Source organism: Podarcis melisellensis (genome assembly GCF_964234715.1).
Source record: "Podarcis melisellensis genome assembly, chromosome: 13".
Classification (NCBI taxonomy): Eukaryota; Metazoa; Chordata; class Lepidosauria; order Squamata; family Lacertidae; genus Podarcis; species Podarcis melisellensis.
Genome location: NC_138545.1, coordinates 22,741,173 through 22,764,989, shown reverse-complemented (window position 1 = coordinate 22,764,989; position 23,817 = coordinate 22,741,173). Strand labels below are relative to the sequence as shown.

The window sequence follows — 23,817 nt, the reverse complement described above, 5'->3', positions numbered from 1 at the left end:
GCAAGTACTTCCAAGACCAGAATAAACAATAATGGTGATCATGGGTATCCTTGTCTTGTTCCTTTTTGGATCTTACAGTCATCCGTTATCACCTGATTTATAATTAGTTTGGCTTTTTGTTCTGAATAGATTGCTTCTATTGCTTTTAAAAACTTGGGACCACTTCTGATTTGTTCTAACAGCTTTATCATGAACTTCCAAGAAACATTATCGAAGGCTTTTTCAGCGTCTATAAACATCATTGCCACTTTCTTTTCATTTTTAGCCTCCAAATATTCTATTATATTCAAAATATTCATTATATTCTCCTCCATTTGTCTTCCTGGTAGGAACCCAGCTTGATCTTGATGTATATATTCATTTAATATTTTTTTTAATCTGTTAGCTAGGATATTTGCAAACAATTTGTAATCATTATTTAACAAGGAAATAGGCCTATAGTTTTTAATTTGCAGCAAATCTGCATCTTGTTTTGGAATTACTGTTATATAGGCCTGTTTCCATGTTTCTGGGATTTCGTCTGTGTTCAGTATTTCATTCATGACATCTTTCAATGGGTTCACTAATTGTTCATTTAATATCTTATAATATTTTGCCATAAAGCCATCCAGGCCTGGAGACTTGACATTTTTGGAGCTATTTTATTGCATCAAGTATTTCTTGCATTGTTATCTGGGAGTTAAGGATGTTCCTTTGTTCATCTTTTAAATATGGCATATTGCTATTTCTGATGTACTCTTCTATCTTTAATGTTTTTTCTTTCCCTTGTCTATACAACTCAGAAAAATATTTAACAAACCCTTCTCGTATTTCCTTCAGATTGTCTGTGATCCTGCCATTTATGTTAATTTTATAAATACAGTGGGGTTTAATCCATAACTGGGGAGTCACCCCTGACATGGACCAGGTGCATCAACCCTGCTTGGGTCACCATTGAGAATGGTGCTATGCTCCATTAGCCCCCATGTACGCTCCTGGACAGAGACTCCTTCCCTGACCTCTTTAACAGGGTACCAATTAGCTAAATATCTAACCCAATGCCTTATCTGCCATCTGAGCTGGACCCCCACATTGCCGGGCTGCAACCTGAGTCCCCTATCCAGACTCTGTTACCAGAACTTATTCCCTGCAGCTGATAGGTGCACCCCATCCAGTCTGAACAGAAACTCATTTGATAATTTTATGCTGAACTCCTTCAGGTTGCCCTCTTAAGTACTGTCAAGTGGTGGGCCTGATCTACCCTTTCCTCTGCTACTGGATTGGCCCTTCTGACAAGCCTTCACACTGCACAGTTGGAAGAGGAAGCATTAAATGTGCCCCCCTATGGCAGTGCAGACAGGGCTGTGGCCTTTCTGCACAGCAAACGCTGCTCCCCCAGAGATCTAGGTGAGCAGGGATTGCAAAAATTCATCATAAGGATTCATTGATATTAATCAGGTAACCTTAATAATTGATGCAAGGAATATACCATGGGTAGGCAAACTAAGGCCCGATCGCCTTCTAAATCTGGCCCGTGGACAGCCTGGAATCAGTGTGTTTTTACATGGGTAGAATTTGTCCTTTATTTAAAATGCATCTCTGGATTATTTGTGGGGCATAGGAATTTGTTCATTTTTTTTTCAAATGTAGTTTTCTTCTAGAACAGCTAAAGGAAAGCAAACATTCTGGTGCACCCACACTACACATACTTTGCTAGATTACACATTGCAATAAATGATGTGGACATATTTTTCAATCCTTTCTTCTTACTAGATGTTCCTTGCTGTTCAATTCAGGCCTTAGCATAATAATGTAACATTTGGGTGCAAAGATGCAACCCAGCAAGCCAGCACAAAAAGCCAAGATAGAGAAGATCTCCACTGCAACCATGTACTTTCCCTTGGAACTCAGGTAGGATGGAATAAAGGACGGCCAAACACTGCAAAAGACCACCGTGCTGAAAGTGATAAACCTGACTTCATTGAAACTGTCTGGTAACTTCCGGGCAAGGAAAGCTACAGTGAAGCTGACTAAGGACAGGTAGCCTAGGTAGCCCAAGACACAATAAAACAGAATCACAGAACCCTCATTACACTCTAGTATAATTTCTTCAGACATTCTCCTCTGGGAATGGAGGAGAGGTTGCAAGCCACACAGTGCAAATAGTTGCTTGGAGGAGGGAGCAGGAAAGAACAATAATGTTGGCCAGACTCTTCCCAACCCACTTCTTCATTTTGGATCCTGGTTTGGTGGCCATGAAAGCCAGAACCACCGTGATGGTTTTTGCCAGTACAGAAGAAACAGCCTCTGAGAAGGTGATGCCAAAAGCAGTTTGTCGGAGGAGACTTATGGGGTTGTCCAATAAACAGAAATGCACAAAGGAAGCAGAGCAGGAGAGAGATGAGAAGAATGTATGTAAGATCCCGGTTGTTGGCTTTGACAATGGGGTGGTTGTGGTGATTCATTAATATTCCTAGCACTAGAGCTGTGATCACAGAAAAAGAAAGAACTAAAGAGGCTAAACTAAGACCCAATGATTCTTCATAAGACAAGAAATTTGTCCTCTTAGGAATACACAAGTGCTATGTATTTTGCCTTTACATTTTGTATACATACAACACCAGCCAAAAATCACAGTTCTCCTAGCACCCTACACTGCTAAGAACAACTACAATAGGAATTAAATTATACATCAATTTGCGTTTGTTTTTTAAAAGATAGCTCCTCACGCAAGCTCTTCAAACAATGTTGGTGGGGGTTCTTCATTGAATATTATTGATTCAGAGATGATGAAGGTCTGAGAAGCAATGGCTCCAATGATTAGGTCTCCCTTCTGATGATACTCATGAAGTGGATCGTGTAGATCATCAACCATGCATTTAATGATGTGAGACTTGCACACCATGGGTGGAAGTAGTACAAGAAGTATAGCCAGCGATGATATCATTCTGAGTACCAAACTTTGAATGCTGCATGGTTTATATCTATGGCATCCTATTGGTTTTTCTAGTGGTCACTGCAAATATAAGGGTATGTGCTGGATAGCAGCAAACTCCTTTTGGGAAGAGAGTTACCAATTAAAAGTTGGGCTTTCCCTGTTGAATTGCTAAAAAAACATACTTGTTATATTAAAATAGCATTTCTCATTCATTTAGTTAGACAACAAAGGACAGTGTGGAGATATCTCAGTCGGTAGAGCATGAGACTATTAATCTCAGAGTCATGGGTTTGAGCCCCACGTTGAGCTAGTTTTCATGAATCATTGGAAAGCATCATATGCCATTTTGAATAAAGGTGTTAGACCAAACCATTCCAAACTGTACTGTTTGGGATACTTCTGGAGTTATCATTGTCCAATTTGACATGATGGGTATTGAAATTTAGGCGTTGGGTTGACTCTATGTTTGGATACTTTTGGAAGCCATTTTGAATAAAGATGATGGACCAGATTTTTCAAAAGTGCATGGATTTGAAAATTTGAAACTATTGTTGCCAAACTTAGTATAGTGGTTACCAAAATGGAAGTTTTACTCTATGTTTTAAACCATCAGAACAGTGATACCCACACCTGAATGCTGTATATAGAACCAAAATGAAAACTGCATTAAAACATTTTTTTCCTAAAGTGAAATGTGCATTAATGAAGATAGTAGACAGAAACATTGAAAATTTGGACACCTCTGAAGATACTGCAACCCATTTTAGCCTGGGGCTTCCAAAGATGGAGGGCCAATGCAGACAAACCTTTATACAGCAGATCATTAAAAAATGACAGAGATCTGTTCAATTTTCATGTTTTCCTTCTTATTAGCAGATCCCTGCTGTTCAGCTCAGGCCTCAACACAATAATGTAATATTTTGGAGCAAAGATGCAACCCAGCAATCCAGCACTGGACGCCAAGATAGAGAAGATCTCCACAGCCACCACATATTTTCCCTTCATGCTCAAGTAGGTTGGGACAAAAGAAAGCCAAACACTGCAAAATAGCAACATGCTGAAAGTGATAAACTTGGCCTCGTTGAAACTATCAGGCAATTTTCTGGCAAAGAAAGCCACAGTGAAGCTCACAAGAGCCAGAAAGCCCATGTAGCCCAAAACACAGTAGAACATAGCCACAGACCCCTCATTACACTCTAATACAATTTCTCCAGCCACTGAGTTGAAGTCAACATCAGGGAAAGGAGGAGAGATCACCAGCCACATAGTGCAGATGGCTGCTTGAATAACAGAGCAGGAAAGAACAACAGAGTTTGCCATTCCTTTCCCCACCCACTTCCTCATCCTAGATCCAGGCTTGGTAGCCATGAAAGCCAGAACCACTGTGATGGTTTTTGCTAACACACAGGAAACAGCCACTGAGAAGATGATGCCAAAAACAGTCTGACGGAGCAGACATGTCACCACCTGAGGCTGGCCAATAAATAGCAATGCACAAGTGAAACAGAGAAGGAGGGAAATGAGGAGAGTGTAGGTCAGGATCCAGTTGTTGGCTTTGACAATGGGAGTGTGATGGTGCTTCATAAATGTCCCCAGCACAAGTGCTGTAATGAAAGCAAAGGAAAGAGCAAAAGAGGTTAAACTGATACCCAAAGGATCTTCATAGGACAAGAAACTTGTACTCTTGGGAATACATAAATTCCTATTTCGGTTTGGATATTTTTTGTCTTCACACTTATAACAGTCAATCATATCTGAAAAAGAAAATATTTTGTATTAATCTCAAAAATATGACGTTTCCTCAACATACTGTGACTTTTCCTTCTTTTCTTTTTTTTATTCCATTTAAAAAACAAAAACAAAAATGGTTTCATGAATATACAATTAAAATTTACAATTGTGAATGATGGAGTCCATCCTGCTTAGGCAGCCAATCAGAAGTACATAGTTAACTGAGTGAAAATGCAGAAGGGTTGGAAATGCTTCCTGATTGACTTCACATTGTCAAGAACTAACCAAGGGTTTCCAGTCAATATTCTGTAGCCCCCTCTCTAAAGCATAATAGAGGGAATGTGTCACTGCATACTTATGTGTATGCTTAATCAGTAAATTAAAAAGTATTCAATCTTAGCAAACCTCTGTATGTGCAGATTGGAAGTTAGCTCTTTGCTGGATTTCTCAAAATATTATGACTTGATTACCTGAAGCTTAAAGTTTTAAAATATACATCTGAATGTAAATGCACAATTGAAAAGAACTTGGATGGATACTGCTAAACACATATTGAGAGAAAATGCAGATTTACATACATTTTTAAGAGGATTTTTTAAAAAAATAATAATAATCAATTTAATGAAGCTGTGTGTAAAAATATGTTTACTAAACGATTAGGTACATTGCCACCCAAATCTTTCTACCAAGTTTCAAAAACTGGAACCAAGAACCTTGGTGAATATATTGTTTCCTGTGGCTATTTTTCTTTATTTTAGGGAACTGTATATAAATTTGTGCATATATTTCTTACCCTCCTGGGTTGTAATCTTCCCTTCTGGACATGGGGTGCAGTCATAGCAGCAAAATGGCTCCCCTTCTTTCATTTTCTTGCTAGAACCAGGATGACAACTGGCAGAGCATACAGATTTAGGCAGTGTCTAATTCAGAAATGAAAGAGAGAGAAAATGCGATTCTCAGAATAATATAGCCATAATCCTCAAGTTTCTGAGACATTTTTGAAGTAGCAAAGGACAGTCCCTGCACTCCTGATTGAGCCTCCCATCTTGAGTGATATTTGTTGTGGGAGCGGGAGATGGTTCTCCAAAGAGAGCTTTTGCCAAGCACTTTAAGATAATAGACATACTTCTTTCTTAGTAGTTCAGGATCTCCACATTTCTTTTTAAGAAGACAGTGGGGGAGAAAGAAATCTGCATTGTTACAGGAGAAGATCCTGCTCATTAGCTGATGAACGAATTAGCATTTCATAGAAATGGAGAGTTGAAAGGGACCCAGGGGATCATCTAGTGCAGTGGTGTCCAAACTTTTTTCAAAGAGGGCCAGATTTGATGAAGTGAAGGGCCATGGGGGCCTACCAAAGGGCCAACCAAAGTTGTTGAACTTTTTCAAAGATTGAAGTTCAGCTTTTTTTAGGATTTTACCCAAGGAAATAAACTACCACAGGGGCCAGGGACTGGCGAGCCGGATTAGGCCCCCAAAATGGACTTTGGACATGCCTGATATAGTGCAACCCCCTGCAATGCAGGAATATGCAGCTGTCCCATACAAGGATCGAACCTGTAACCTTGGCATTTTCAGCACTATATTTCAACCAACTGAGCTATCATGACCCCTGTCTTATATCATCATAATTTCTCTGGGTATCAACATTGCATTATAATTGCATTGCACATTCTGGAAAATGTCCTTGTTGAAGAAATGATGTTTTGCCATGTTTCTTGATCAACCTGACTTGTTAACTACCGGTAAGTGAAGATGCCTGTAGCCGTGTAAAATAGATGGAATCGCTGAAAAGCATTTAAAAGAAGGTAGCCTCTTCTTTTAACATGATTGTTTGAAAGATCATTTATTGTAGCAGCTTGCTTCATTCAGCAGTTGTATTTTTATTCTTAGGTCAGTGGTAAGGGAGAGACGAGGCAGGCTGTTGAAGAATCCAGAGTCTTCCTGTCCTGCTGCAACCATCTCCCCTCCCCCCTGGTCTCAGAACAAAAGAGGGATGAAGAGAGCAGAGCAGAGACAGACAAGGTGATGAAGTATCATGTTGCTTGGAAAAGACCAGGGGAGGGGGAGGAACTGTGGGAAGGTGGGGATCTTCAGTCCCTGCAACTGCCTCATAGGGGCAAGATCCAACAGGACTAGTTGCTGTGCACACCTTGTGAGTTATTGCTGCCCTGCCCTTGACAACCGCTTCTGACAGTTTGTCAGCAGAACCGTTTCTGCTATTTTCAATCCCAACAACAGCTAACAGTTTTAATAAGGGCTGAAAAATGCTAAACAAAATAACATTTGTATATTATTAAGGAGTGTTCATTCAAAATTGGAATCTTCCCAAATGGTTGATGATTACCTCCTACCTGGTTAAACCAGTTATGCCATGTTATGATATCCTCACTGATAGCAAGTCCTTGGTCTGGAGGAACCTGGGGATCAATCTTCCCAACTTTCACTCTTTGAAAGGATTGATTTGAGAAAACAATCCAGTTGGTGACGTCAAATCCAGCTACTATCTCCCCATTCTGGTCAAAGGAAATCTTGTCCCCAGCACTGTTGTTAAATGAGATACTCCTCAGAAAATGGTGGAGCTAGATTGAAAAGGAAATGGCAGTTCAGGAAGGAATAATGTTGCATTGCATATTTAAGGCTGGAGATTCTAAATATCCATTCTGGATAGAAGCCATCTTTTTCTTTTCTTTTTTCCCTAGAAAACAACACAGTTTAAATATAAGTTTGAAGCCACAAGTGTATCACTTTTTGAAGTTAATTTTCAAATACAGATTGTCAATAATTATGGCATCCTGTTTCAAAAATGCACAAACAACCATAAAAGCACTGATAGGTTATTGAAAGTGATGGCTCCATGGGTTTCATGGTATATACACTGTGGGTTTACATATCATTCTTTCTATACTGCAGGTTCAGAGGTAAATATGGATCCTTATCCATCATCCACATGCAAAAGGATGGTATGAGCAGGTTTGGGGGAGCCTCAAGAGTCCCATGGACTGCAAGAAGATCAAACCTATCCATTCTGGAGGAAATCAGCCCTGAGTGCTCACTGGAAGGACAGATTCTGAAGCTGAGGTTCCAATACTTTGGCCACCTCATGAGAAGAGAAGACTCCCTGGGAAAGACCCTGATGTTGGGAAAGATTGAGGGCAAAAGGAGAAAGGGACGACTGAGAACGAGATGGGTGGATAGTGTTCTCAAAATTACCAACATGAGTTTGACCAAACTGCGGGAGGCAGTGGAAGACAAGAGTGCCTGGCGTGCTGTGGTCCATGGGGTCACGAAGAGTTGGACATGACTAAACGACTAAACAACAACAGGAAGATTTGCAGAGGTACAAAAGAAGACTTTAGGGAAGGAAACACTGAGGAGGGTACAAACCCCCCAAACATCCCAATGAGGACTGAGAACATTTAGCAGCCAAAGATTGCTTACTGTTTGTTAGGGAGGAAAACTGAAAAACTAGGTAGAAGAACGGAAATGCCATGGTATTTAATAATAATAAATAAATAAATACGCAAATAAATATAATTCATATGTTCACACACCCCAGTATCTAAGCAAATCCTGAGGTCCTTGAACTCACCATTACCCATAAAGAATGTAGACCAATTTTTGTGTGTGAGTCCTTTCAGGTAGTAAATGGGCATTGAATGTAACTCAAGTTCATGGAACATTCTATACAGAAATACTTGATTTTACTTCAAAAATAAAACAGAATGTACAAGAAAGGGTTTGAGTACATAGAACCTGCATACACAAATAGGACAATAGAGTACAGTATCTGTAAGGAATTACACATTTCAAAATCTTTTTACAATTCCAACAAGAAAGCGTGGAGGAGAAATACAATTTTGTCTGCATCTTGATAACCAATTTGTGAACTGTGAACAAATATGTGAACTGAAACACCAATTTCCTGCCCAATTCACAGTTCTCTGAATTTTGTGGTGCAGTTCATTTGTGAAAAGAATATATATTATATTTAGATGAAATTGCTTGGGGAAATGTATATACTAGTCAAACCTATTTGCAAAAAAACACAAACATAAGGATTTCACAAATATAGCCACATTATCTGAGGAATGTGGAGAAGAAAATTTATTTTAAAAACTTTAAAAAACATCTTGATGAAGGTGGAATGAAAAACACAGACTAGAACTCAGCTGGAATAAAACTAATATTTTCATTTTCGCTGTAGATTTCTACTTCAATTTTCAAACATTCCGTCTTCTGTGGTACACAGTGAAGAGGATGCTCAGCCCCTTACCTGCCACAGCCGTTGATTCTGAAGCTTCAGTTCTCCATGGCCTGCCATTGATCTGTGTTTGACTTGGGATGTAGACATGGCATGCAAAGCTTGGGCCACAACATAAACAGCATTGTAGATATTGTAGCTGTGGCTGGTCATGCTCATTTCAAAAAAAGGACCAGGAAGATTCTCCAGTCTCTCTTCCCCGGTGCAGATATCTCCCTCCACATTGCCAGTCACTTGATTTGTGAATACACAACCAAATGCCTGTTGCCAGAAGTCCATGATAAAACCATCTTCTTTTGAGCTAGAAGGGTTTTTGTTCTCAACAAATTTGTGAAATCCTGGTAGATCACAAGAATGGGCTGTGAAGGAGAGAGCCCCGTGCAGTATTTCTGTATCCCAAGTCCTTTGATAAACAAATGATGTTAGCTCCATCTGGCCTGTCATAATCCACACTTTACCTTTTTGCTTACTTGGCATTTGTTCTTGTTCTGACAGGTATGACAACCATCTGAAAAAAGGCACAGCATACGATTCTCCATAGACCACAACTGCATTGGCTTTGCTGTTAATTATATTATCATGAATTTTTGCCCCCTTGTTAAACAAAGCATTAACTTCTGTGATAAAAGTGAATTTCTGAGTTATTTCAGTGAAGGCAAAACAAATACCACTCTGGGAGAAAAGTGGAACTACAGTTTGTACAAATCTATCTCCATATTCATCATTGCTGGTAAGGATCCCAATCCACGTCCACTTGAAATGCAGAAGGAAATAGAGAATCCCCTGATACTGGAGGTCTTCCTTGGGGCTCATCTGGTAGAAATAAAGTCCTGGAGTTTTATCATTCATCAATGGTGCAGATCCATATATGAGCTAAAGAGAAATGTGAGGAAGGAAGAAAGTGACAGAAGTGATAACCACTTTAACCTGAAACATGTTGTTATATCAACAATTCTTCCAACGGTGCTACGAAACTGGCATGTATAGAGAGTGGAAGCAGGGGCAGACTTTTGTAATATGGTGCCCTTAGCAAGGACAAAATTTGTTGTCCCCCTACATATTTCTTATTTTCACAATAATTCCTTAATTCCTTGGTGTGAGGAAACCGCTCACACCCACCCATATATGTGTCGCTGGCAGAAGCAGAGAGAACAGTGTCATGTGTAAGGATTTCCAATAGATTCAAGGTGCAAGAGATAATTGCAACAATACTGAGGATTTCTTGGCTCAAAAGTCTCACTCTTTAGAGACATAATTGTAAAAAAGATGACGTATATATATCCTGAAGCAGAGCCAAAAGTTATATAAGATAAGACGTTCCCTGAATGCTCCCCAAATTGTCATTGCAGTGGTTGAAATGAAAAATAAAAACTTCTGCCTCAGGATTAGGCTGCAGTTTTAAAAAATCTCCCATCCAACATTCACGCAAAAAATATGTCCCTCTGGTTATTTGGAATGCACAGGTTTGTTTTTCCAAGCTACATCATACAACATAGATGGAGTAAATCCCTATTCTGGACACCAAGAGAGAAATATCCCACCTGTGGAACCTTATAGATATCCAATATTGTTGCCACTTGAAGGGAAGTCTGGGAGTCCAGTCCCCCAATGATGGCTAAAAGGTTTTGCTTGATGTCACAGATGTAGTTGGGGACAAATGTTTCCAGTGTGGACGTGAGTAACATTGTGGCATGATAGGTCCATTTGGCATTGAAATAGCTGTCATAGATGTGGAAGCCTAGAGTGACATTAGGTAGAATCTGAGGATTTTCATTTACCTCCTTCACTGCAAATTGCAAGGCCAGGATGTTCTGGTAATGCTTAGGCACCACACTAGAAAGAGAGTTGCATTCCTTATCAGAAAAGTATGCCACACTTTGTAAATGCTTCACAGCTATGTTCTACATTGAGTTCCAGTGTTTGTCATTAGGTCAGTTAGGCTGCCTATGGGGCAGACCTCAAAGGAGTGATTCTGTCTTCACATGAGAGGAATACTGACCATTTAGAAACCAAGTGACAGATTTCCTGCAACCAGGGCTTTTTTCAGCTAAAGTTTGCTGGAACCAGTGCTAGCACCACTTAGGTGGGTGCCATTGCCATTATAAGAGAACACTGGTGGCATTCATGCTGAGTTCTTGCACCTCTTTTCCTAGAAAAATAGCAATGCCTGCAATGTTTACTAAATGAAATGAATGAACTCTACTCCGTGTCTGAGAAATCTCAGAGGTAACAGTGCATCAGTTCAGAATTACATTGCAAAGAATAAATTTTTATGGCTTCAACCTAAGTAGCCTGTCCCTTTTTTAAAAAAAAAAAAAACATATTTAAATGTGGGGGGAGGGCAAACTACAACCCCCAAATTGCCATGAAGCCTTGACCAAAGAAGGAAATAATTATCACACAATGTCAAAGCTGGAAAGTGGCAAACATTTTATATACAGATAAATATAGATTAAGGCTGTATCCACACTCCCAATTACTATACAACCAGTACTCCCCACTCCCCACTGCTGGTTTGGGACATGAGCAGCATATGACATGAGCAGCAATCCATATTTATCCTGTATGTGCTCCTTCGTGTCATCTTATGAAATACAGTGTTTTGATGCATTTTCCCCCAAACCAGCTTTAATCCAAATCGAGAAAAAGCATAATCTAGATGTGTTCAAAAACAGTAACCTGTACATATCTTAAATCTCGAACAACTTATCTTAGATACAGGATGTGAGGATGGGGCTGAGAAAGATTTCTTTCTCAGACCTTGAGGAACTGCTGCCAGTAAGAGTTCAAATTGAGCTAATTGGACCAATCACATTATAACACAACTTTAACACACTTTCATTGAACTGTAAGATCATCCGCATCAGTAGAAAAGTAGATGTCTGAGAGAAATTCAAAGAACTTTGAAATGGTTGTGAGAATAAAAGGGGATAAGTGTGCAAATCTGTTTTGTTTTTTCAGAAGAATGTCTATTTTATATATCATATTCTAGAATACTAAATATCATTTTTGCAGAAGGCAAAAAGAGGATTTAACTATTTCTAAATATGTGGGCAAATATACATGTGTTATTTTATGACAACATTAATTATGAAAAATGATTGTGATACACACACACAAGGTGCAGGTGGAGAGACGGAGCACAAGTCACACATTGGGACAGAGTAACCATGCAGAAACATTTTTGGCAGATAACTTGACAGAGGAATTAAAAGCTTCAATCCACCTTGGTATTCATCAAGGCTTTTTGAGATGGACCAGCCCATCAAAGATTCCCTTGCCTTGGTTAAAAAATAACCAAAGTCCCCTTCCCCTCCACTTAAAAAAAAACCAAGGAGACAACTGTTCTTTTTCCATTCTAATTTGAGGGATCTAGAAAATGATATGCATTAATACTTTGCCAGGGATTGAAATCCCATGCATATGTTGCCATGTGTAATGAACCCAGTTGCCTGCCATGGTATATAAGGGATTAATGTATGAATCAAAGTAGAAGCCTGAAATTATTAATTCCTTACTTAAGCTCTTCAGGTAATGCTGGTGGGGGTTCTTGGCTGAAGGCTATTGAGTTGGAGATGATGATGCTGTGAGAGGCGATTCCACCAATGATGAAGTGTCCATTCTGATGATACTGGTGGAGTGGAGGCTGTGGATCAGGGATATTGCATTTAACAATGCGAGTCTTGGATATTACATGAGGAAGTAGCATCAACATCAAGACCAACAATGCCACCATCCTTGCTACAAACATTGCCTTAAAAGTGAAAAAAAAAATTCTTACTATGACAGTATCATTGAGAAAAAATATTGCAAATTTAGTCTCCTTATATGTATAAAATACAGAATGCAAGAAAACCTTTTGTGTTTTTTTTAAAAAATCCTGATCATGCTGAAAGATCCTTGTCTATTCACATTCCCTAATTCTAGCTGTGGTCGCTAGAGATTGTCAGTCTTCTTGAGCACCTTCCATATGTTTTGAATTTCAATTTCCAGCATTCACCACTGGTTGGTTCTATTGAAGTTGTAGTCCAAAACAGTTGGAGGACATCATTTGGGGAAAGATTTGTGTATATTATCTTTTACAGACTATCTCATTAGCTTTGATAGTGCCCACGTTCATGGGGGGATAGAGAAACTGGAGAATTACTATACTTGTGATAATTAAAGGAAACATGTTCACCAACTGAAATCTATCAATTCTCTGAGGAATTGTGAAACTGAATTTGTTTGCCTATCTTAACAGAAGTTATAATTTTCACTTAGTTGGGTGAAAGTTAGGCATTACTTTTGTTAACTTTGTGAACTGGTCAATTGATTTTGCTCGCACACTTCTTCTGTACTTAAAGGGGGGGGAGCCTTCGCCAGCACACCCAAGAAAGATGGGTAACAGGTTATCTTTATTAAAACTAATGAGGTCCGGACAGTGAGGTGGATTAATGGGAGGATTTCAACTTTCCTAGCTCCCGAGTCAGTTGCCTGTCACATGCTGTGTTTTTACAGCAAGGTCCAAGGAAACTCCTTTCACCTTACCATGTGCTCTATATGCGTATGTGTACACACACCACATGTGCACCATGGCCCATTGGCCAATGTTCACCTCGATGTTGCAAGACCCAAACACCTCTCTGCCTTTGCTTCTAGTTGGACATTCTTCTGTAATTTTCCTTAAATGATCAACTAACAAGGTCCATACACTGCTCCCAGAGTGCACAGAGCCTTGATGATATGTAAACACTGAGACAAATATTTTAAACTCAGTATCACTAGACAACTGAACCACTCAAAGCTCTGGGGAGAAAGATACAATGCATTCTATGACACTGTGAACAGTTAAAGGCACATAGGGTCCAGCTGTATTGTAAGCTATCTAGGACCTAGTGAAGCTGGTAATAAGAGGCAGAAAAAAGAGCAGGCAAAACAGAATGTTGCAAAAGCAGGCATAAACATCCTACATGCACTTAATCTCTGTAATAAGTGCAATTCAGTGGGCCCACAATTTGCACTCACTTTATATACACCATAGTAACCTTCTGCAAGTGAGGAAAATAAATAAATAAATAAATAAAAGTCAATACGCCATAGCAACATTCCGCAAGTGAGGATAGATAGATGATAGATAGATGATTGATAGATAGATAGATAGATGATAGATAGATAAATAGATAGATGATAGATAGATAGATAGATAGATAGATAGATAGATAGATAGATAGATAGATAGATGATAGATAGATAGATGATAGATAGATAGAGGTCACTAAGCAATGTTTTTAATTTCTTTTTGCTTTGATATATTTTATTATGCAACAGAATATACATCTTTTTATAATTATAAGTAAAATAAAATAGTAGCTTTTGCCTGAATGGCAAGTGATATGGCTTCTTTTGTACATGGAGATGCAGAAACATGAGCAGATATCGTTATAGACTGAGCATGTGTGTTTGGAAAGCTTTAAGGAAAATCTAACCACAATAAGGGAACCATTCAGAAAATTACAAAGGTAGCAGTGTAAACATGATAGGTGCTGCAAGAGGAACATTCAGGCTTATATTGAGTGCAGACAAAAACCCCTCAGGTGTGCAATTTATAGCAACATGTACCAAACAGTCATTCAGCCTTCCTCTTTATTAGATGTTCCCTGTTATTCAGCTTAGGCCTCAGCACAATCAGATAACATTTGGGAAGGAAGATGCAACCCAGCAGCCCAGCGCTGGAGGATAAGATGCAGAAGATCTCCACTGAAACCATATATTTTCCTTTGGTGCTCAGGTAGGAAGGAACAAAGGATATCCAAACACTGCAGAAGACCAACATACTGAAAGTGATAAACTTGGCTTCATTGAAACTGTCAGGTAACTTTCTGGCAAGGAAAGCCACAGTGAAGCTAACAATTGCTAGGAATCCCATGTAGCCAAGAACAGAGTAGAACATTGTTACAGACCCCTCATTACATTCTAATACAATTTCTGAAGTCAAAGAATGCACGTCAACATCTGGGAATGGGGAGGAGGTTGCAAGCCATATAGTACAGATGCCTGCTTGAATAAAAGAACAGGAAAGAACAATAAAATTGGCCAGTCTCTTCCCCACCCACTTCCTCATCTTAGATCCTGGTTTGGTGGCCATGAAAGCCAGAACCACTGTGATAGTTTTTGCCAGCACACAAGAAACAGCCACTGAGAAGGTGATGCCAAAAGCAGTTTGTCGGAGGAGACATGTCACCTTCCAAGGTTTGCCAATGAATAAAAAAGCACACAGGAAGCAGAGTAGAAGGGAGATGAGGAGTGCGTAGGTGAGGTCCCGGTTGTTGGCTTTGACAATGGGAGTGTTGTGGTGCTTTATAAATGTCCCTAGCACCAGAGCTGTCATCACAGAAGAAGAAAGAGAAAAACAGGCTAAACTGATCCCCAAAGGTTCTTCATAAGACAGGAAACTTACTTTCTTGGGAACACATGCATCTTTTTGGGGGGTTGCATAGTGTTCATCTGGACATTTAAAACAGTCATTCATATCTGAAAATGAAAAGTCTGATGTTAATCTTCACTCCACAAATCTTACTAACTAGATGTAAATGTTCCTCATGCACAGTTAAAGCATATGTAGCCCTACCACCCTAACACACTGGAAGTAGTGATTTGTCCATGGCAGTTTTGTGACAGTCACCATATGTACATCTAAACAACAGTTATATCCCATGATTAAAGACAGTGATGCAACAGGACAACTACATTAAAATCACAGTGATTATAAAATCCTGATTTTCCTTTGAGTAGGCAGCTATTTATAAATCTTGAAGTAAGAGTAAAAGCTGTTCTAAGATTTCTAAGACGCGCTGTTATCATTTGTCCAATTATTCCTCCAAGACTGAGAAAACAACATCCTGTTCAATGAAAAGAGCAAAAGAACCTGTGATATTTCTAGACTCAAGGGCAGCAATGGGGGATAAATTTGGTCCACATTTCATAGCTTATCAACCTGACCTGGCACTCCCAAGGATCTCCCTAACTTTGTGGTGCAATCCTGGTTCATGTGTGTGGAGGTCCTGGGCTGCCCAGATGACAATACCCTCTTTTGGCCTCACTGATGTGATCAATAAGAAAGGAAAGCAATACATTTGGCACCAGCTTGGCTGTGGGAATTGCCGGTAGGAGGCAAAGAAGACACCATTCAAGTGCATTAGGGCCTCAGCTCTAGATTTGAGTATGATTTACTTCAGGCATAGGCAAACTCAGCCCTCCAGATGTTTTGGGACTACAACTCCCATCATTCCTGACTACTGGTCCTGTTAGCTAGGGATGATGGGAGTTGTAGTCCCAAAACATCTGGAGGGCCAAGTTTGCCTATGCCTGAATTACTTCTTAGCTTATTCTTTTCCAAGAGATGTCCTTTCAAGGCAGGGGGGTATTGATTGTTCTTGGGGTTTACTCCTGAATATTTCCTCATAAATGAATACAGCCACAAAGCAGAGGAAGTTTAGGATCTGAGTTTTCCTTTTCCTAGATGTAATTAGGAAGCCTTCACAGGTTGATGGTCCAATCTGCCCCCCACTTCTCTCCACAGCATGTGCAGAAACCACCTTCTTGATCATTGGACCCACTATTGGTCTTGTCCATTCAGTCTGCTGCAGCCTGTCTTCTCATGAACGCCAAGTCCCTAACTCACGGAAGTAGCCATTGGCTACCTTCACCTGGTTAGCTGGCAATTGAAGCTGTTCCCGGGGTGCGGCCACTATTGGATGCTGACAGCTTCTAGAAGTCACAAATGAGAACCAAGTACAGCAGGGGGGACCAGTGATGGACAAACTACCCAGAAGGAGCACAGCATGCTAGGAGGATGCATTCTACTTAGCTCATGCAGCGTTTCAACAGTTCATGACCAGAAAAATAATGGATAAGTGCAGTGAAAAGATTTAGAAGAAAACACAGCTTGCTCCTGGCTCATTAGGGTGTGATTGTCAGATCCTTTAACCTGCCCTCTCTCTCTCTACTGACTCTATAGGAAAAGCTGTACATCCCATTCAAAATTGAACCTCCCAACGTCAGGAAGAACTTTCCAACAATAAGAGTGCTGAATAGTGGAATGGACTCCCTCAGACTCTCCTTCACTGGAGGTTTTTATGCAGAGGTTGCATGGCCATCTGTCATGGAAGCTTTAGTTGAGGTTCCTGCATTGCTGAGGTTGGACTAGATGACACTTGGAGTTCCCTCCAACTCTACCATTCTATGATTTTATGTTATCTGCTGTTATTTTAGTTTATGGTGAGTTTATTCTGCATTAACATTTATTGTACATGGCCCTGTGACAATATGGTGAAGAAAAACCCTTAATAAACAAGTAAATAAAATGATATTTACATATCAGTTCCTCTGGATTACAGCCAATCTTAATACTAACTTCTACAATATAGTTCTTACCCTTCTCATTTGAGATCTTCCCTTCTGGACATGGGAAGCAGTCATAGCAGCAAAATGGTTTCCCCTCTTTCACTTTCTTCCTAGAACCTGGATGGCAAGTCTCACTACATAACGAAAGAGGTCGTGTCTAATGCATAGAGGAAAGAGGAGAAAACAAATCTTGAGGATGGTCACCCAGACATACCTGGAATACTGTAGTCGGAGATCAGCAAAAAAAATGTATGGGAAAATCCAGACGTATGGCAACCCGTGTTGGCAGTGTCGTTTTTGCCGATTTTCCTCAAAAATAGCTCAAAAACTTCATTTTTTGCAATTTTGCCAATAATTTTAATTCTAGTATGTTTATTCACTCTCTTTGGCTCATCCAGAAACTAATGTTACTTCTGATCTCATATCTTACGTTTCTTAACTGAAGTGCTTAAAATATGACTAGTTCTACATTTAATTTGTTATTTTCCTGTTTCCAGAGCAGAAAATCAAGTGTTCAAAGGGGTTTAGTAGGAAAGTGTTTAATATAGTTAATCCTGATTTCTAACATGGTAGGGTGAACATGTACTGAAAGTATCATGGACCTTCATAGCAATTCTATTGTGTGTTTTGTGTAGGGAGCTCAAATGTAACCTAAAGATAAGTGTCTTCTTTGTAGAAACCCACTGTTTAAAAAATGCTGATTTGTAGATAATAAACTGTTCTTCAGGCAGTTTATTATTTTGAGAACCTCAGGAGAAAAGAAAGTAATATTTCTAAATTTAAAGCAGATACATAATAGGTGAGTGCACCAATAACAGCATTAGGTTCAGACTCATTCTACACAATCGTTGTCTGAGGAACTATAATGCTTGACCCAAGCCCATCCAAGTCTGCTTCAATTCCTCACACCCATTCAATATTGGGATTTTTTAAAAAAAGAAAGACAAGACCGACGTTCATGGAATTTGCAAGCACACTAGTGCCCCTAGAGGGAATGAATCCTGATAAAATATAGGTAAATGGTTTAAGAGGCTTTTATATAAACTGTTTCTCTCTCCCCCCCCTTCTTTTACTTTCCTTTTTTTATGGAATTGGGTGGAATTTCCAGCAATATCTGACAGCATCAGTACTCCAGAATTTCAGAACTATAGTTTTCAGAAAGACAATTTTTCCACAAGGCCAGCTGTTAGCATTTTGGTATGAATAAAAAAAAGCTATAACTTAAACTCCATTAATGATTTGTGAGTAATTGTCTGAAAATCGGTCATGAGAAGGATGCCCTGGCAAGAAAACTGCACAATCATAGGAAAAGAGGTCGAGGGTTTTTTGTACTAATAAACATTAACATTGATTTTGAGTGAGAGAACTCAAAGGGATTTGCTTTCTGAGTAAAATGATTTTTTGTGATTACAAGGTTGACATGTCAATAACCACAGAAATTTCTGTATGCTGCCTTTCCACTCTGGTGTTTGCTCTCCTTTCCCCCTTCATTCCATCCTAGCATGATGACATTCTTGTATAGCACTGTTTTAATGTTAGAATTGCCAAAACACCACAGAGCACTCCACAAGTTCCTCTTACCATTTGTGCCTCCTTATACAGGTTCTGCTTCACCTCTGACCAGCACAATATTTCTATGAGGCACCCTGCTTTGCCTTTGATTTCAGGATTTGTCTAATTCTGATGCTCTTCCCAGTTAATGCTATAGTCAGCAAAAAGATGTGACAATGAAGCAAGACTGAATTGCTTGAGTATCACTATAAACACTGAGATTCAGCATACAAGCAAAAGTCAAAGATGACCCAAACTGTGTATGTATTGTAGCCTACCTGGTTAAACCAGTAGTGCCAAGTGATGGCATCCTCATTGATGGTTAACATTTTGTCGAAAGGAGCTTGTGGATCTACCTTCCCAATCTTCACTTTTGATTGATTTGGTAAAAGAATGTAGTTGATAATATCAAATCCAGCTGCTAATTTCCCGTTCTCATCCAAGGATATCTTGTCTCCAGCACTGTTGTTAAATGAGATGCATCTCAGAATGTGATGGAGCTATATTGAAATAATAATAAAAGGTTTAGAAAATGCTACAGATGTGAGAACAGAGCAAGAAACTTCATTTGTTTCACAATCCATGCATTTATTTGTTTCTAAAAGTGCATTCATATTTGTTATGTATGTCATCATTTGTTTGTCTATCTGTTTGCAGAGGCAACTTCAGAACTTTATGTCACCTATTATTTTATTTTCTAGGAATAAAAATACAATGTTTACTTCTGTACTGGCTGTTAGCCTTTTAGTGTTAACCACAACAAAAAAAGAAAGTAGAGAGGGATCAATAAACGATTTACAATTCTAACTGGTGGAAAGAAGAAGGAAGACATAACTACAAGGATAGGAAGTGTCTGTGGAGAAAGCTTTCTGTTCAGATTAATGCTGTTAGATCCAGAACTTACAATATTGCCCCTGTTAAATTTAAAATATGATACCTTCCAAAACTGTTGATTCTGAAGCTTCAGATCCACTCCATCCAACTTTGGTCGGTGTTTTAGCCTAGTTGAGGACATGGCCTGTAAAGCATGAGCCACAGCGTAGACAGCATTGTAGACACTATAGCTATGGCCAGTCATTCTCATTTCAAAATAGAAAAAAGGAAGGTCCTTTAGCTTCTCTTTCCCTGTGCAAATATTCCCCTCCATCTCACCCTGATTTGTATTTGGAAATACACAGTCAAAGGCATTTTTCCAGAAGTCCTTGATGAAACCATCTCCAGAAATGCTGTAAGGGTTTCTACCTTCTGCAAACTGGTGAAATCCTGTCAGATCTTTGAACTGATATGAGAAGGCTATAACATCATGGAATTTGTCTGTATCCCAATTCCTTTGATAGGAAAAAGATGTGAGCTCCATCTGAGCTGTAGTTACCCAAATTTTGCCTTTTGGTTTCTTTGTCAGGTGCTCTATATCTGACAGATATGGCAACCACCTGAAATAGGACAAAGAAAAGGATTCTCCATAAGCCAGAATTACATTGGCTTTGCTGTTCATCACTTTAAAATTTATTTCTTTCCCCCGATTCACCATACTTTCAATGTTAGAGATAAAGGCAGTTGTGGGAACTCTTTCTATGAAGGCAAAACAGACACCTTTCTGGGGAAACATTGGAAGCACAGTTTGCACAAATCTTTCTCCATCATCAGTGTCCGTAACAACAACCCCAATCCAAAACCATCGGAAGTGCAGAAGCAAAGAGAGAATCCCCTCATACTGAAGTTCTTCCTTGGGAACCATCTGGTAGAAGGCAAGGCCTGGGTGTTTATCACGTATCACTGGAGCAGGGCTATATGTTAGCTGAAGATACATGTGAAGGTGAAATGGATTAGAAAATAAAAATAGCATTTAATTATCAATTCCAGTTGATCGAAGCATTTGAGATATGTTTATTTAGCTCACAGCTGCCATTGTCAATGAATTTCAGATATGCTATAATTTTAATCATATTCCACTACAGCATAATGTATTTGCATGTATGCATATTATTGTTTTAATTGTTTGTGTATGAGAATGTCTTGATGGGCTTGCAACCAATAAACTTTGTTAGGTTTGACTTCAGCTTGAGTCAGTCAGTATCACAAGTGGAGCATGCTTTCAGCAAAGATTTGGCAGACACCTGCACTTTTGACTTTCAGGTGCCCATCAAAAACATTTTTATATCAACAAGTCTTTGCAGCTGTTCAGCTAGTCACTTTAATTATTATTTATAGGGGTTTTAATTAATTTATAATTGTATACCTCACTGATTTTCACAAATAAATAAATAAATGCATGCAAATATTTTGGGATGAATGCTCATTGCACAGCCAATGTAATGTAACCTCCACACAAGTTTTGTATAAATGTATAATCATTAATGGTCAATAAACAACCAGTTTTGAAACTCTTCAAATTATTTATGGCACAAAATCTTCCTAGACACTTCTAGGAATAAAATGTAGTCCCACAGAAGAAGCTTCCAAAAATGTTCTGTTAACCTATTAATAAATTCACAGAGTGAGCTATCTGACAAAGGAAATGTATGAATAAACTATTAATCTGCCATACACCACTCACACATCATACCTGTGGAACCCTGTAGACATCCAAAATAGTTGCCATATCGAGAGATGTTTGGGAGTCCAGTCCACCAATTACTGCAGTTAGCTTATTCTGTATATCACAGTTGTAGTTTGGAAAAAATATTTCCAATGTGTAAATAAGCAACATTGTGGAAATATAGGTCCACTTAGCATAGTAATAGTTGTCATAAATGCAGAAACCCAAGGTAATGTTGGGTAAGATATGAGGGTTTTCATTAATCTCCATTACTGCAAAGGCTAAGGCCAGGATGTTCTGGTAATTCTTAGGCAATACTCTACAATGAGAGTCAGATTCTATATCAGAAGCATATTCCACAAGCATAATTGCTATGAAGGAAATAATTAGCTTTAGTGTATATATAAATGCTAAATCAATAACAATAACCGTGACTCCTGGGCTTGAGATGACCCACAACAAAGAATGGATGCTTCCAGGTTGCAATGCTTCACTCTCATTCAAGATGTGCAGGCCTTACATATATTTGAATTCTTATTCAAAATCTGATAATTTCTTTTTATAAATCCTATACAGTAATTTCTTCAATAGCAATAATGATATTGGTATTCCACTTTTTATGAATTTTATCCTAAGTTAGCTACTCAGAGAAGACCCATTGAACTCAATGGACAGGACTCAGGCTCGTTAATTCCAATGAGTCTCTTCTGAGAAGGACTTAGCTGGACACAACTCTAACTATTTACCAAGTTGCTTATGAATATATTGTCAATAGAACAGGACTGTTGACTCAAATGAAACTACAGTAAGTCTCAGAAATACCAGAAGGAATGGAAACTGGCAGTAAAGCTCTAAGGGTGAGGGAGAAATCTCACAGTATCATAAATCTAATCAAGGACTGATTCTTTCACACACTTCTGGTGAAACCAAGTTTCTTAAAGCGTTACATGAACACTAAAGAGATATAACACAAGAAGTTTTTGAAAAGCAGCTACAGTGCAGGAATGGTAGAGTTGATAAGTGAATACTTTCCCTTATCAGTAAATAAATCTGGGAGACTATTCATAATGCAAAAAAGTAGTTTTGAAAGAAGTTAAACCCCTTTCCCCATCTTGATGATCCCAATCCATACCAGACCTACATGCAAATCTGGTTTGACAATATAGAATTAAGCAGCCTTTTGTACCCAAAATATAAGGTATCCTTTAATTTATTTGAACAGCCTCAGCTAATATGTCACAGTTCAGAGGCTGTGACTCTAGCACGGACCAATCTATTGTCAAAACAAATGGAACTAAGAACAAGCAAGAGTTAAATCCTTACATAAGATCCTCCAAAGGTGGCGATGGAGGTTCTTCAGTGAATTCAATCGAATAGGCAATAAAGCCACCATATGAAGCAATCCCTCCAATGATGAGGTCTCCTAACTGATGATACTTGTGAAGAGGATAGTGTGGATACTGGATCCTGCATTTCACAGTGTGAGCCTTGTATGGCATGTGAGGAAGCAGTATCAGCAGCAGCACTAGAACCATCCTGCACAAGGATGCAAATATTCCTTCTACATAAATATTTCCCTGTTTAAGTTTATAACATTGCCACAGCAGTCTGCTTGATTACAGTGGTGCGCATTGAATGCTTAGAGTGTTCTCAAGCCAACGATGTCAAATGCAAGACCCCCATAAGCAGGCTGGTGAATAAATGCATCTTTCTAATCCCTAATAATCCCTCTAAGTGTTATATGGTGGTTGATATGACAATTGCCACATAGTGTTATTAATTTTAATAATGGAACTAAAATTACAAAGGGGTTGTTCACAAGCAGTGGTTAATTATAGTCTGAACAACAACAATAATAAAAGGATAGTAATCAGAAATTCAAAGTTGTAAATTCCCTGTGGGATTCCTAAAGGATACATGTTTGCTACATCTGAGCAGGATTTTTTCTTTTGCATGTAGTTTAATAGGAAATGATTTCTGGCCTTGGGATTAGCTACAACAAAGAATGAATACTAGACATACAAGCCTTCAGTCTACAGCTACAAAAGAAATTAATGTATTCATTGATAGCACTGACTATGGCAGAATAGAACAGGACTATTACTTCCATTGATCTGGACACTTTTGTTGATGCAGCCTAGAATAGGCTTTTTTTCTTTTATTTTTTGCAGCTGCATCACACTGTTGAGTCATATGAAATTTGTGGTCTACTAAGACCCCTAGATCCTTTTCACATGCACTACTGGCAAGCCAGATGTGTTAAGGATAATTGCTTAATTAAGATTGAAATGGGGAATGCCTAAATGTGTATTACTGATGGCTTTAATGTGGAGAAATTCCATTGAAGTATACAAAGTGGTCTCTGAATTCCTTGATGGGTTGTTCTCTAGTAGATAATTCATGTTCTCTAGTAGATAATTCAAGAGAGAT

General features: G+C 38.9%; 3 protein-coding genes across 3 annotated transcripts in view; all 3 read right to left on the bottom strand.

Annotated features, from left to right (window-relative positions):
* The window catches only part of LOC309354756 (vomeronasal type-2 receptor 26-like), a gene marked incomplete at its 3' end in the record, with an annotated part of 89,688 nt that overhangs the window by 14,344 nt on the left and 51,527 nt on the right, over nt 1-23,817 (bottom strand). The window lies entirely within an intron of this gene.
* On the bottom strand, nt 3,770-12,648 carry LOC309356056 (vomeronasal type-2 receptor 26-like; the record flags this gene model as incomplete). Its single annotated transcript, XM_081887237.1, has 6 exons — nt 3,770-4,671; nt 5,442-5,568; nt 7,003-7,230; nt 8,925-9,785; nt 10,454-10,745; nt 12,431-12,648. 6 exons carry the CDS (start codon nt 12,646-12,648, stop codon nt 3,770-3,772), a joined length of 2,628 nt encoding a protein of 875 aa, XP_081743363.1.
* LOC309356055 (vomeronasal type-2 receptor 26-like) lies at nt 14,521-22,922 on the bottom strand (the record flags this gene model as incomplete). Its single annotated transcript, XM_081887236.1, has 6 exons — nt 14,521-15,425; nt 17,328-17,454; nt 19,127-19,348; nt 19,786-20,646; nt 21,415-21,706; nt 22,711-22,922. The coding sequence occupies 6 exons, from the start codon at nt 22,920-22,922 to the stop codon at nt 14,521-14,523; spliced, it is 2,619 nt and encodes an 872-aa protein (XP_081743362.1).